Source organism: Salvelinus sp. IW2-2015, linkage group LG8 (assembly GCF_002910315.2).
Source record: "Salvelinus sp. IW2-2015 linkage group LG8, ASM291031v2, whole genome shotgun sequence".
Lineage (NCBI taxonomy): Eukaryota > Metazoa > Chordata > Actinopteri > Salmoniformes > Salmonidae > Salvelinus > Salvelinus sp. IW2-2015.
In genome coordinates, this window is record NC_036848.1 from 33,720,009 (window position 1) to 33,734,036 (window position 14,028).

The following is a 14,028-nucleotide window of genomic DNA, read 5'->3' on the forward strand; positions in this document are numbered from 1 at the left end:
GATGCAGCACTCCATCACTCTCCTTCTTGGTCAAATAGCCCTTACACAGCCTGGAGGTGTGCTTCGGGTCTTTGTTCTGTTGAAAAACAAATAATAGTCCCACTAAGGGCAAACCAGATGGGATGGCGTATCGCTGCAGAATGATGTGGTAGCCATGCTAGTTAAGTGTGCCTTGAATTCTAAATAAATCACAGAGAGTGTCACCAGCAAAGCACCATCACACCTCCTCCATCATGCTTCATGGTGGGAACCACACATGCAGAGATCATCCGTTCACCTACCAAAAATCAAAAACTTGGACTCATCAGACCAAAGGACAGATTTCCACCAGTCTAATGTCCATTGCTTGTGTTTCTTTGCCCAACTCAGTCTCTTGTTCTAATTGGTGTCCTTTAGTAGTGGTTTCTTTGCAGCAATTTGACCATGAAGGCCTGATTCACGTAGTCTCCTCTGAACAATTGATGTTGAGATGTGTATGTCACTTGAACATTTATTTGGGCTGCAATTTCTGAGGCTGGTAACTCTAATGAACTTGTCCTCTGCAGCAGAGGTAACTCCGGGTCTTCCTTTCCTGTGGCGGGCCTCATGAGAGCCAGTTTCATCATAGCTCTTGATGGTTTTTGCGACTGGACTTGAAGAAACTTTCTTGAAGTTCTTGAAATGTTATGGATTGACTGACCTTCATGTCTTAAAGTAATGATGGACTGCTGTTTCTCTTTGCTTATTTGAGCTGTTCTTGCCATAATATGGACTTGGTCTTTTACCAAATAGGGCTATCTTCTGTATACCACCCCTACCTTGTCACAACACAACTGATTGGCTTAAACGCATTAAGGAAAGAAATTCCACTTTTAAGAGGGCACACCTGTTAATTTAAATGCATTCCAGGTGACTACCTCATGAAGCTGGTTGAGAGAATGCCAACAGTATGCCAAGCTGTCATCAAGGCAAAGGGTGGCTACTTTGAAGAATACAAATATTTGTTTAACACTTTTTTGGTTACTACATGATTCCATATYTGTTATTTCGTAGTTTTGATGTGTCCAGTATTATTCTTCAATGTAAAAAATGGTTTAACAAAAACAAACCCTGGAATGAGTAGGTGTATCCAAACTTTTGACTGCTACATTACGTGTCGCGGTGTCAGTTTAAGTATGTGTGTGAGTAGAGTCAGTGCAAGAGAGTRAGTAATAAAAAAAGGGTAAATGCAGGTAGTCCGGCTAGCCATTTGATTAGCTTGTTTAGCAGTCTTATGGTTTGGGGGAAGGAGCTGTTCAGGGTCTTGTTGGTTCCAGACTTGGTGCACTGATACCTCTTGCTGTGCGGTAGCAGAGAGAACAGTCTTGGGCCTTCCTCAGACACTGCCTGGTATAGAGTTCCTAGATGGCAGGGAGGTTGGCCCCATGATGTACTGGGCCATACTCACCACCCTCTCTAATGCTTTGCGGTCAGGTGTCGACCCGTTCCACTACAGTCCCATCGATGTGGATGGGGGTGTGCTCGCCCCTCCGTTTCCTGTAATCCACAATCAGCTCTTTTGTCTTGTTGATGTTGAGGGACAGGTTATTGTCCTGGCACCACAATGCCAGGTCTCTAACCTACCTACAGTGGTGTAAAGTACTTCAGTTGAAATGCTTTAAAATACTACTTAAGTAGTTACTGGGTGTCACGGCTGTCAATGTCGTTCTCCTCCTCAGACGAGGAGGAGCATGGATCGGACCAAGATGCGGAGTAGGAGGTATTCATGATTTTAATGGCAAACCAACAAACACTACAAATAAACAAAACAACAAACGTGACTAACCTGCAACAGTCCTGTGTGGCCCAAACGCTAACACAGGAAACAAACACCCACAAAACACCAGTGAAACCCTGGCTGCCTTAGTATGACTCTCAATCAGAGACAAACGATACACACCTGTCTCTAATTGAGAATCATACCAGGCCGAACACAAAACCCAACATAGAAATAGAAAACATAGACTGCCCACCCAACACTCACGCCCTGACCAATAAAGACATACAAAACAAGAGAAAACAGGTCAGGAACGTGACACTGGGGGTATCTATACTTTATTTTACTATTTATATTTTTGAKAGCTTTTACTTTTATGTCACTACATTCCGAAAGAAAATAATCCACTTTTTACTCCATACATTTTACCTGACACCCAAAAGTACTCGCTATATTTTGAATGCTTAGCAGGACAGGAAAATGGTCCAATTCACAGATTTATCAAGAGAACACGTGGTCATCCCTGCTGCCTCTGATCTGGTGGACTCACTAAACACAAATGTATCTTTTGTACATGATGTTTGAGTGTGTGCCCCTGATTATCTGTACATTTTAAAAACAATAAAATGGTGCCGTCTGCTTTGCTTAATATAAGGATTTTTTTTATTATTCATACTTTTACTTTTATGTATATTTAGAACCAAATTATTTTTGTCTTTTACTCATGTGTACAGGGGTACAGGAGGGGACTAAGCACAAACCCTTGAGGGGCCCCCCTATTGATGGTCAGCGTGGTGGATGTGTTGTTGCCTACCGTCACCGCCTAGGGGCGGAACATCAGGAAGTCCAAGGTCCAGTTGCAAAGGGAGCTGTTCAGTTCCAATGGTCCTGAGCTTGGTGATGAGCTTGGAGGGGACTATGGTGTTGAATGCTGAGCTGTAGTCAATGGCATTCTTATATAGGTATTCCTTTTGTCCAGGTGGGTGAGGGTAGTGTGGAGTGCAATAGAGATTGTGTCATCTGTGGATCTGTTGGGGTGGTAAGCAAATTGGAGTCGGTCAAGGGTATCCGATAATGCAATTGATGTGAGCCATGACCAACCTTTCAAAGCATTTCATGGCTAGAGATGTGAGTGCTACGGGGCGATAATCATTTAGGCAGGTTACCTGTCATCTTGGGCACAGGGACTTTGGTGGTCTGTTTGAAACAAGTTGGTATTACAGACCATGTCAGGGATAGATTGAAAATGTAATTGAAGACACTTGTCAGTTGGTCAGCGCATGCTCTGAGTACGCGTCCTGGTATTCCTTCTGGCCCCGCAGCCTTGGGAATGTTGAACTGTTTACAGAGAGCGAAATCACACCGTTTTCTGGAACAGCTGGTGCTCTCATGCATGGTTCAATGTTCCTTGCCTCAAATTGAGAGTGGAAGGCATTTAGCTTGTCTGGTAGCCTCTCGTGGCTGGGCAGCTCGCGGCTGGGCTTCCCTTTGTAATCCGTGATAGTTTGCAAGCCCTGCCACATCCATCGAGCATCAGAACCGGCGTAGTAGGATTTGATCTTAGTCCTGTATTGATGCTTTGCCTGTTTGATGGCTTGTCAGAGGTCATAGCGGGATTTCTTATGAGCGTCCGGATTCGTGTCCCACTCCTTCAAATAGGCAGCTCTAGCCTTTAGCTCTGTGCGGATGCTGCCTGTAATTGGTAGTCTTAACAAATCTACTTTGAAACAAAAGTATACACCTCACACACATGGTTATGGGCTTTAAAAAAGTAAGACACCTGTACCATGTCAGATATAGAGTTAAAATGTATAACATTTTGAGTTTGCATCTCAATAGAGACTTTATATACATCACAGAASATTGAAATATAACAAAACTGTTTAACGTAGAAACACCAAATTTTAGTCGTAAAAAATATAAAATCTTTATAAATTATGAAATTATGAAAAATATTAATAACATTCCACCCATGAAGCCAAAGAGGGCACTTTTGGTCATTGACTACAGGAAAAGGCTACTGAAGCCAGTGAATGATGTGGTAAACTCCTCAATGTTATTGGATGAGTCCCGGAACATATTCCAGTCTGCGACCGAAACAGTCCTGTAGCTTAGCATACGCTTCATCGGACCACTTCCGTATTGAGCTGGTACTTCCAGTTTGAGTTTTTGCTTGTAAGCAGGAAGCAGGAGGATAGAGTTATGGTCTGATTTGCCAAAGAAAGGGCGAGGGAGGGCTTTCTATGCATTTCTGTGTGTGTTGCTTCTAGTTGCACAGGTGACATGCTCATACAAAAAATAAATGCCACCTCTGAATGTTTATTTTCTTCTTTTCTTATGGCCCTATACAACTTGTTGAGGGAGGTATAAGTGCCAGCATCGGTTTGTGGTGGTAAATAGACAGCTACGAGAAATGTGGTCTTGGTAAATAGTATGGTCTGCAGCTTATGAGGTATTCTAACTCAGGCGAGCAAAAACTCAAGAGTTCCTTAACATTAGAGACATGCCCCTCCTCCCTTCGTCTTACCCGAGTCTACCGTTCCGGTCTTGACAATGCATAGAAAAAAACAGAAAGATGTATATCAGCAAGATGTATGTCCTGGTTCAGCCACGACTGACAAACATTGGATTTTTTGGGCGGGTTGGATTGATAGGATAGACTAAAAATGGAGCTCATCCAATTTGCTCAAGGGATCGCCAATAGAGCAGAGGGAAATGGCAGTCCATTTGCTCGCTAATGTACTCTGGTCAGGATGCTGGTTCGCCTGCATCTCTTTCGCTGCCGCTTCCTCTTCCGTGTCCAGGGGATTAGGGCCCGGCCCAGAGTATGCAGAAAGTCCAGAGCTGCCGACTTGTTGAAGTACAAAATGACGTCCATATCGAAGTTAGTTTTCTGATGTCCAGACGCTATTTTCGGTCATAGGAAATTATGGCAGAGACATTATGTACAAAAAAAGTTAAGATCAGCGGTAAAAATGACATAAAATAGCAGAATTGGTCGGGAGTCCGTAAGACGGCTGCTATCCATTGCAGCGCCATCTTAGACTCTATGCATAGTCTCATAATAATAACAATCTAGTCTGTAGAGTGAGTCTTTTCTCAGATGGGTTATAATCAACACTTTAGTTGATGGGGAGGGGCAGCACCATTCAAGAACAGTATCTTCTCAGTAGTTTTTCTTTTACATTTTCAACTGAACATATGGTGTGATTCATTTGAAACCGAAATGGAAGCCACCCTAACATAATGCTCTTGATTTGCACTGGTCTCACAGCACAAAGATGAATGATGTTCACTGATTCTTAAACATTGTCTCAACATCATCATGTTAATGTCAACGCACTCTACTCACGGCACTTTTCCTAGACAAATTTTTGTGACAGATGTTTTAGGTGATTCGCTGCCCTCCTATGTCCCGTGCATTACTAATACTGAACTCAATGGGGATCTGTGACAATAACAGCATATGTGACCTGGTGTTCAAGGTGTTGAGCAAGTTAATGATTTAGTGTTACTCTGTGATCTCTCTCAGCTCATTTAAACACTTGATTGGGGGCCTGGAGGATGTCTCAAACAAAGGTTATGAAGATGCAGGGGCCAAAGCCAAGTAAGTATCTCACTCTTTACACTCTTTATAAAGTACTGTACAACTCAAATTCATACCTGAATTTTGTTATGAACTATATCACTCCTTTGCATTGATGCATGCATCACACACATAGTCGTGCACACACATGCACGCACGCGTGCACACACCTCAATTGCTCTAAACACTCCTTACACCACTCTCCAAGTACATGAATGCACACACACACACACAAATGTTTCAAACACACCTCATTACAGTAGTACCAAACTACCCCTGCTTTCCTCCACACACACTACACCCCTCATTAACGCTGAACACCACTAGCCATTGCGAAACCTGTTTTTCATGTTTTTTTTATTTTCTTGATTGTTGTGGATATATTCTGCTTGATGAGGTTCTAGTCTATGCATAAAATTAATTAGTGTCTCATTTGATCTGCTCATTTGATCTCAGCTGCACCGGCTTTCAGGAAAGAGAAACTTTATCCAACCCAATGGCTTTGTTACATATTGAATCCTACCCTAGTCCCCACTACAATTAATGAGCTCTGGGGTTTAGAATGCTTTCTTGATTTGCTGATTGGTGGGAATATGAGGAATGTGAAGAATCCATCTGATAATAGTAATTCAGTTTTAGTTCAGCTTACATATTTAATTAGAAAATATACATACGGATCTTGAAAACCGATATTTGTACCAGCACATATGTGACTCACCACCTGGTTTCGGTCTAATGTAACAACATTTTTAATTGTGTTTTTTACATTGGAAAAAGGTAGAGACTCAGAGCTACAAAATGGTATATCATACACTGCATTTGAGGAACAATGGGAAAGTAATTCTGCTTTGAAAGTTGATCTACTTACAAACTCACTTTTGAGAAAATGGCCTTTGAATGATTTGGTATCTAGTGAAGAGCTCTTATTTGTTTACACCCATTACGCTTTTTCGTTCACACCCTCTTAAGCTTTAACCCCACCCATCTCGTTTCACTCTTGGAGCGCACACTTGACGCTCTGGCCGATGATTTGTTTACCTCTGGATAACATGAAAACAGCCTAACCAGCTCTGCTGGCAACAATTTCATTACGCTTTTTTGCAGACATTTACTGACACCGGCCATATTCAACGGGTGTTGTACGCACGTCACGTAACGTTAGCTAACGAGCCAGCAAGCTAACATTAACGTAAACTCACTCACTTTTGTACATCGCCTTGGTCTGTACAATTGACATTATTTTAGCGCCCCAAAAACGTAATACTTCCAGATCAACTGTAATGTCAATACCATTGTAAAGCACAATTTCTCCCCTTTGCAACAGAATCAATTACATGACCCCCACGCTGCCCAGTTCTGCATAATTCAAGAAGGCAATGAGCCCCGTCGGGTCTTTTTAAAAATGACGGGTGGGGAAGCGAAACAAATGCGTGATAGTGAGAAGGAGAGATGTGTGTGGGAAAAACATTTTTTTCACTCGATCTGTGAAAAACTATGAAATAACATATACGGAATCATGTAGGAACCAAAAAAGTGCCCTAATCCTCCGATCCAACAGGTCCCAGACGTGCTTAATGAGATTGAGATCCGGGCTCTTCGCTGGCCATGGCAGAACACTGACATTCCTGTCTTGGAGGAAATCACGCACAGAACGAGCAGTATGGCTGGTGGCATTGTCATGCTGGAGGGTCATGTCAGGATGAGCCTGCAGGAAGGGTACCACATGAGGGGGGAGGATGTCTTCCCTGTAACGCACAGCGTTGAGATTGCCTGCAATGACAACAAGCTCAGTCCGATGATGCTGTGACACACCGCCCCAGACCATGATGGACCTCCACCTCCCTATCGATCCCGCTCCATAGTACAGGCCTCGGTGTAACGCTCATTCTTTCGACGATAAACACAAATCTGACAATCACCCCTGGTGAGACAAAACCGTGACTCGTCAGTGAAGAACACTTTTTGCAAGTCCTGTCTGGTCCAGCGATGATGGGTTTGTGCCCATAGGCGACGTTGCTGCCGGTGATGTCTGGTGAGGACCTGGCTTATTACAACAGGCCTACAAGCCCTCAGTCCAGCCTCTCTCAGCATATTGCAGACAGTCTGAGCGCTGATGGAGGGATTGTGCGTTCCTGGTGTAACTCGGGCAGTTGTTGTTGCCATCCTGTACCTGRCCCGCAGGTGTGATGTTCGGATGTACCGATCCTGTGCAGGTGTTGTTACACGTGGTCTACCACTGCGAGGACGATCAGCTGTCCATCCTGTCTCCCTGTAGCGCTGTCTTAGGCGTTGCACAGTACGGACATTGCAATTTATTGCCCTGGCCACATCTGCAGTCCTCATGCCTCCTTGCAGCATGCCTAAGGCACGTTCATGCATAAGGGGACCCTGGCCATCTCTCTTTCTGTGTTTTTCAGAGTCAGTAGAAATGCCTCTTTAGTGTCCTAGCTGTGACCTTAATAGCTGTTAGTGTCTTAACGACCATTCCTCAGGTGCATGTTCATTGGTTTATGGTTAGTTGAACAAGCATGGGAAACAGTGTTTAAACCCTTTGCAATGAAGATCTGTGAAGTTATGTTTTTTTTCTCGAATTATCTTTGAGACAGGGTCTTGTTTCTTTTTTTGCTGAGGTTAGGTACTGTGTGCATTGTACCCTAACACCGCTTCCAGCTGCCCCCTGGTGGCGATTCTAAAAATAAAAAAAATCTGATATTTAAATCCTCCTCTGCAGGATTATTTTTCTACTGTGACGAAAGGGGTCAAATTAAGATTCGACATCTGTATGTGTGATGCCCTGTGTGTGGCCTGTGTGTGTGTGTGTGTGTGTCAGACAGCATATTTAATTTGGCTAAATCTGTTATGTGGGTGTCCTGTAGATCCTAGTGTATTGTATCACATGCCTTATTCCTCTGCCATCTTCTGCATAACATAGCAACAGGATTCATTATGAATGTACAATTCATTTGTATTGTAGGCTAAAGCACTCTCTGTATTGCCTTTCTACTGTCATTTGAAAATGTTGCAAGTGCTCCCTCTAATGGTTAGTGATCCTTATTACAGGAAATGCTTCATTGATGTCTAAGCCTGTTCACAGTCACACATGGACAACTCTTAAATTGAGATATATTTTCATTGACAATGAAACAGGCCATAGACTAGTAACTAAGGAGATATATCAATGTGCTTACCCCTCAATATCCTTTTGTGATTCCTCTTATCACTAGCAACTGTTGTTGTCATGGTATAGTAACAACAGTCACTTTTACTGTTGTGTGCATCTTGATGCATAATGTATTCACTATAGAGACAGACAGGCCTCTCATGCCTTCATCAGTCCTCTTGCATATCAATGGGCTGGAGTATAGAGAGCACGTAATTCACGGTTCGGTTGGGTCAATGAAATATACAGAACTCACAATAAGGTGTGTGCGTTGACCTTGCGGTTTCCACTTGTGTATGATTGACTTTTCAAGGATAGAGACCAGACTCTATTTGTGTCCATGGGGTCTACTGACGTTCATTAGTTACTAAGAGACCCGTAGGCCTAGTTGTTAAAATGGGCTTTGTGTTGTTTCTGGGAAAACAAAATCTATTTTAGGTTGTCTGATTTATGAGGAGCACACAAAAACGTCTAAAATAAAGCCTTATCTGAAGGAAACAACAGGAGAGGAAATCTTTAATTTCCTCGTTTTGGGGTCTGGAGTTTGCAGTCGTGGTAGCAAGCGCTTCCCATGTTAAATAAGCGCAGTTCTCAATGATGTATTATGTTGTCTTGGTAACATTGACATCTACAGTATCAACATTAATATGTCAACAAACTGATGTCAAGCTGCTAGTTGACAGATGTTCCTTGTAGAGTAATACACTCGCTACTACTTCAGCTCCAGCAATCCCATCAGTCAGCCTGCAGATCAGGATCCTAATCCTACAGCTGGCTCTATGTCCCTGGCCTTCTCTCTCTCGGACTCGGACCTTAGCCAGAAGGGCTTACTCTATGCAAAGGGAAGACTGCATCCCCCACCATGGGGACACAATGTGCCCAGAGGCTGAAACTGTACAGTATCTTACACCCCAAGGGTCTCTCACACCAAAGGTTGCACCACAAGGGGGACTGGGATGGCTGTAGGACATGGGTTCAGGCTAGTATCCCCTGCCCCACTACCTGCCTCCTCCGTGCCCCTAGGGTTCCCTATGTTCCCTGGCTGTAGGCTACTGTGCCTTCTCCCTGGACTCCTTTCTTCTTTTTCTGCCTACCTTGGCGAAACAGGGCCTATGTTTCTAAACGTTAGAGGGTGGGAGAACTCCTGGGCAGCTGTTTCCGCTAGGTCCCTGTAAACACATGTTTTTTTCTGTGGACAGTCGGTGGTAGAGGGGTAGTAGGGGGTATAAACAGCCTCTATATGTGGCAACACACTCTTAGAAAAAAAGGTTCCATCTAGAACCTTAAAGGTTTGGCTATCCCTGTAGGAGAACCATCTGAAGAACCCTTTTTGGTTTTACATGGACCCCAAAAGAGTTATACATGGAACCAAAAAGGGTTATCCTATGGGGACAGCCGAAGAACCCTTTTGGAACCCTTTTTTCTAAATCCGATGTCACACAAAGCAATCTGGATGCAATTGATGTTGCTTGAAACAAAGTTGCATCTGGGTTGCTCCGCGTGTCACCCTAACATAATTGCCTGCAACCGAGTTGTATTGGACCGCAAGAGATACAAATCTATCCTATTTCCTGCAACTGACTGAATGCAATGTCCAATCAATGAGCAGAAAAGTTGACATGACTCGTCATATCATTCTGTTGTCATGTCAACACAGCTGTCAGTGCTGATAAAAACTGCGACAGACGAGACATGGGAAATGTATCAAAAATTCTAGACGTCATGGCTAGTCATGGTTTATGTACATGGTCTGCCAGTCAATAAATTGCATTTTATAAGTGAACCCAAACCTTTCCCTGTACAGTTTCAACTGAAATTGTCCAACATGAACTACACTAGCTAGCTGGCTTATCTCGTTGCTAGCATGGGAAACTAACGCTAGCCAGCTAGCTTGAAAAGAAAGAAAGGCAAATAGGCAACGTTTTGGCTAGCTATATAAATTGTACATCCTGTATTTTGTCTATATCAATGCTGTTACAATTACCAACCGGTTTGATAAACTAATTATTTATAAAAACATGATGTGATGTATGACAGGATTGGATGTTGCATGCAATTTCAATTGTGTTTGAATTGCTTCATGTATCAGGAAATTTGCGTGAGATGATGTCATTTTCAATTTGCATTTGTAACAGAAATTTTGTCCAAATTGCTTCGTGTGACACAGTCTTAAGAGTGCAGGGCAGCCAGGCCAGAAGCTTTGACCTTGTGGTTTCTACTTGTGTGTGATTGACTTCTCAAGGATAGAGAGTTCTTAAACTCCTTTCAGTCTCCCTGTTTTGTTGTGGAGATTAAACTTTTCATTGTGTTTTCTTATTTTATAATCACATTCTTTAAGAGAGTGGTACAATTGTCTTCAAAAAGTATCATTTCTAATACCTGATCAACTCATTGACATTATCTGTAATGTTATTGGTAAATCAAATGGGTTTGTGACCTGTTGACTGCTGAAATACTATATTGAGAGACACTTAGGCAAGAGGAGTTTATTTTTGTGTTTGACCTTTAGTTCTAGCCTAGGCAGTGTCTCTTTGACAGCTCAAGAATATTACCAGTGCATTCACAAGGTTAATTATGCTTTGGAACAATGACAGGAAACCATATATTGTAAATGCTGCACTTCCAAATAAGGAATAGGCTACTTTATATGGATATAGTGGAGTCATGTGGCCTCTCCTTAGGCTGAATATTATGTGTAGCTCAGACTTTTGCATAAAAGTTAGCATTTGGCCCATTTTGGAGGATCAACAGAATTTATATTGCAAAACAATTAGACAAAAAATGTGCAATGCATTATTTGTCCGAGATGTTATGTTTTAGTTACTCCTACATTGACCGTGTTCAACCTAAAAGACAACCGTACTTGAATGTTATCCCTGTTCTTGTGGACATGAGTTATGTGAAGCGAGCTCTCCCACAGATTACCAGTTGCCATTACTGCCATATGACTGGCAGGGAACAAAGATGAGATTGATGGCAGGTCAGCGCTGTAGTAAAGCATTTATGTTTGACTGTTAGACCTCGTGCTTAGCTCTGAGAATGGAATCAGGAACCAGAAGCATCCCAAGGCCATGACATTTACGGCTACACGATCACAACAGAACTGCACAGATATGGAGCTGTATTAGCTGTAGAGTAGTCATTTAATGGTGGCAAAGCTGCAATATGTAACTTTTTGGTGACCCAACCAAATTCACATAGAAATATGAGCTATAGATCTGTCATTCTCATTTGAAAGCAAGTCTAAGAAGCGGTAGATCTGCTATGTGAGCTATTCCTATGCTTCCCGTTCTTAAGTTCCGTATTTGCGTCTTTGACTTTCAGTTTTGTACACCAGCTTCAAACAGCTGAAAATACAATATTTTTTGGTAAGGAAAATATATTTCACAGTGGTTTAGATGTTACAATGATTCTCTAGTCTAGACTATTCGTGCTTTGTTTTGTCACATAAACTGAAATTAAAACGATTAGAACTTTAGCAAACAGGGAATGGCGGAGCGATTTCTGCATAGTGCAGCTTTAATATTAGTTTAATAGAAAATAGGGCAAATTAAATTGAAGGTACAATTACGAGTACATGGTTCGAGTCAAATAGTTGAAGATCATCAGAAGTTCACAACATCAAAGGATACACGATTAATGAACATGTGCCTTCTTAAAATATAAGATGCAAGGTAGCCTAAATGAATGAAACACAATGAGACAAGGATAACACCAAGTTGAACTGACCTAGGCTTGAGTTGTCAGTTCTTCAGGTCAAGGGGACATAATCGTGTCAAATTGCTGCATTGTGCATTAACACCTGGTAGCCCACTTCTATCGGGATAATTTTTGGTCATCTCTGCTCCTGTGGTGGCTGTATTGTGAAACAGGTGGGGGGGTCAAACCCCTATAGGTCGGTCTTAGTTGTGCATTGACCCCTGAGGTGAGCGGCCTCATTCAGCCCCAGGTTGGGACTTAGCAGATATTTTGACAGCTGCCACGGCAGCAATAGTGCAGATATTGGAAGTAGTCATGTCAGAATGGAGGAATGTGACTGTTTTGTCGTGAGCACGCTTTTCAGCAGCAGCTCTGGTATTTTGAGGGGCCTGGGGCGTAGCCGAGAGAAATTCGATTGGATAGTAAGGTTTTTTTTTCAACCCCAATTTTTTATATAAGTGTGTCTCATAACAGGACATTGTGTAGCAATAGTATCCATTATCCATACGGTGCAATGTTGTGGTTTAAATACACATATTTTCTAGTACTTTTCATTGTAGGCTATATGGCGTTGTGTATAGGCTTGTACACTTACATAAGAAAGTCACTGGACTTAAGTCAGTAGGCTACTAATGCCTCATATGGGCTGTGAAACAAAATACATATGGTTTAAGTGTCTGGAACTCGATCTGATTTTTACATTCACAGTCCTGCTTCATGAGAAGGTCACTGTTAACCTAAACGTCCCAACTGCTTCTCAGAGTCATGGGCTATCCTAGGACAAACGAATGGGATTGAAGAACGACCTAGTGGAAAATCACCACACCGCTGAGGCCTCTGACAGTCTGGTCTACTGGAGGCATCATTCAGCATAGCTTCTGTCAGCAGCTCACCAATTACATCATGTGACACCCCATCCGTAAACTTTTTCCTCTTAAGGCCTCGAGAGAGTTGATTGGTGAAATGGACTCCACGACAAGTCAGGGGGCCACAAATGAGGGGATGGGGGAGATGTGTGTTTAAGCCGTTACTATAGAAACAGAAAACAAATACACTAGGCTATACACTCAACAATTACGAATATGACACATTAGAACTGTAAAAATACCATTTACATGAGTTGAGCATTTATATAGACATTGACTAGATCTTTGGTCTTGTAAAAGTTTATAATTATTGTGTGGCGTTTAGTAAAGTCTTTATACCCGCCTACACAGTCTCAGTTGAGAGTAGACCTATAAACCCTGAACCTATGGTTCGTCATAATACGTAGGGCTTCAACGGTGGGTCACCAGACTTAAGTCCGATGAGCGATCAGCTGATGTGCGTTTGGTAATGTGACTTTGGCCTCAGTCAAGGCTTACTCGATGCGGTTCTTTGCTCCTTGACAGCACCCCATAATGGTCCTCTCTGATTGGCTGGTGTCCGTTTCTACGCACTGCCAGAAAGCATTAAGGTGACACCTATATCCTTGGATAACATGCAGTTTGTAACAGACGTGGCTAGTAGCAACTCCCCTCTCCCTGTCTTTGGGGACTCACGTCCCACCAGCATAGTGTGATGCAGTGGGGTAAAAAGTGTGATAAAGAGGGTGTGCTGTGAGTTCATACTACTAAAATGACATGGGTGCTTCCTGTTTTGTTCACCTCAAACTCACATTGAAGATGGGCGATAATTCTCAGCATATGGGACAGATGATGCAGACACTCAGTTACATGTCCCAACACAGATTCTGGGGGATCACACAGTAGCTCAGATGTCTGGGAAACAACCTGATAGCCTGGTTCACAGGATATTTTCAGGCCTGCTTATCTGTCAGATTTTCCATACAGGATTATTATATTCACT

At 42.6% G+C, this 14,028-nt stretch overlaps 1 protein-coding gene across 5 annotated transcripts in view; it reads left to right on the forward strand.

The window, feature by feature from the left end:
- The window catches only part of prkg1b (protein kinase cGMP-dependent 1b), a 155,870-nt gene that overhangs the window by 133,606 nt on the left and 8,236 nt on the right, over positions 1-14,028 (forward strand). For all 5 annotated transcript variants that reach the window (XM_023993141.2, XM_023993140.2, XM_023993138.2 and 2 more), the window contains one exon: positions 5,268-5,342. In XM_023993141.2, the coding sequence (XP_023848909.1) occupies positions 5,268-5,342 (75 nt within the window). The remainder of the gene's footprint in view (positions 1-5,267; positions 5,343-14,028) is intronic.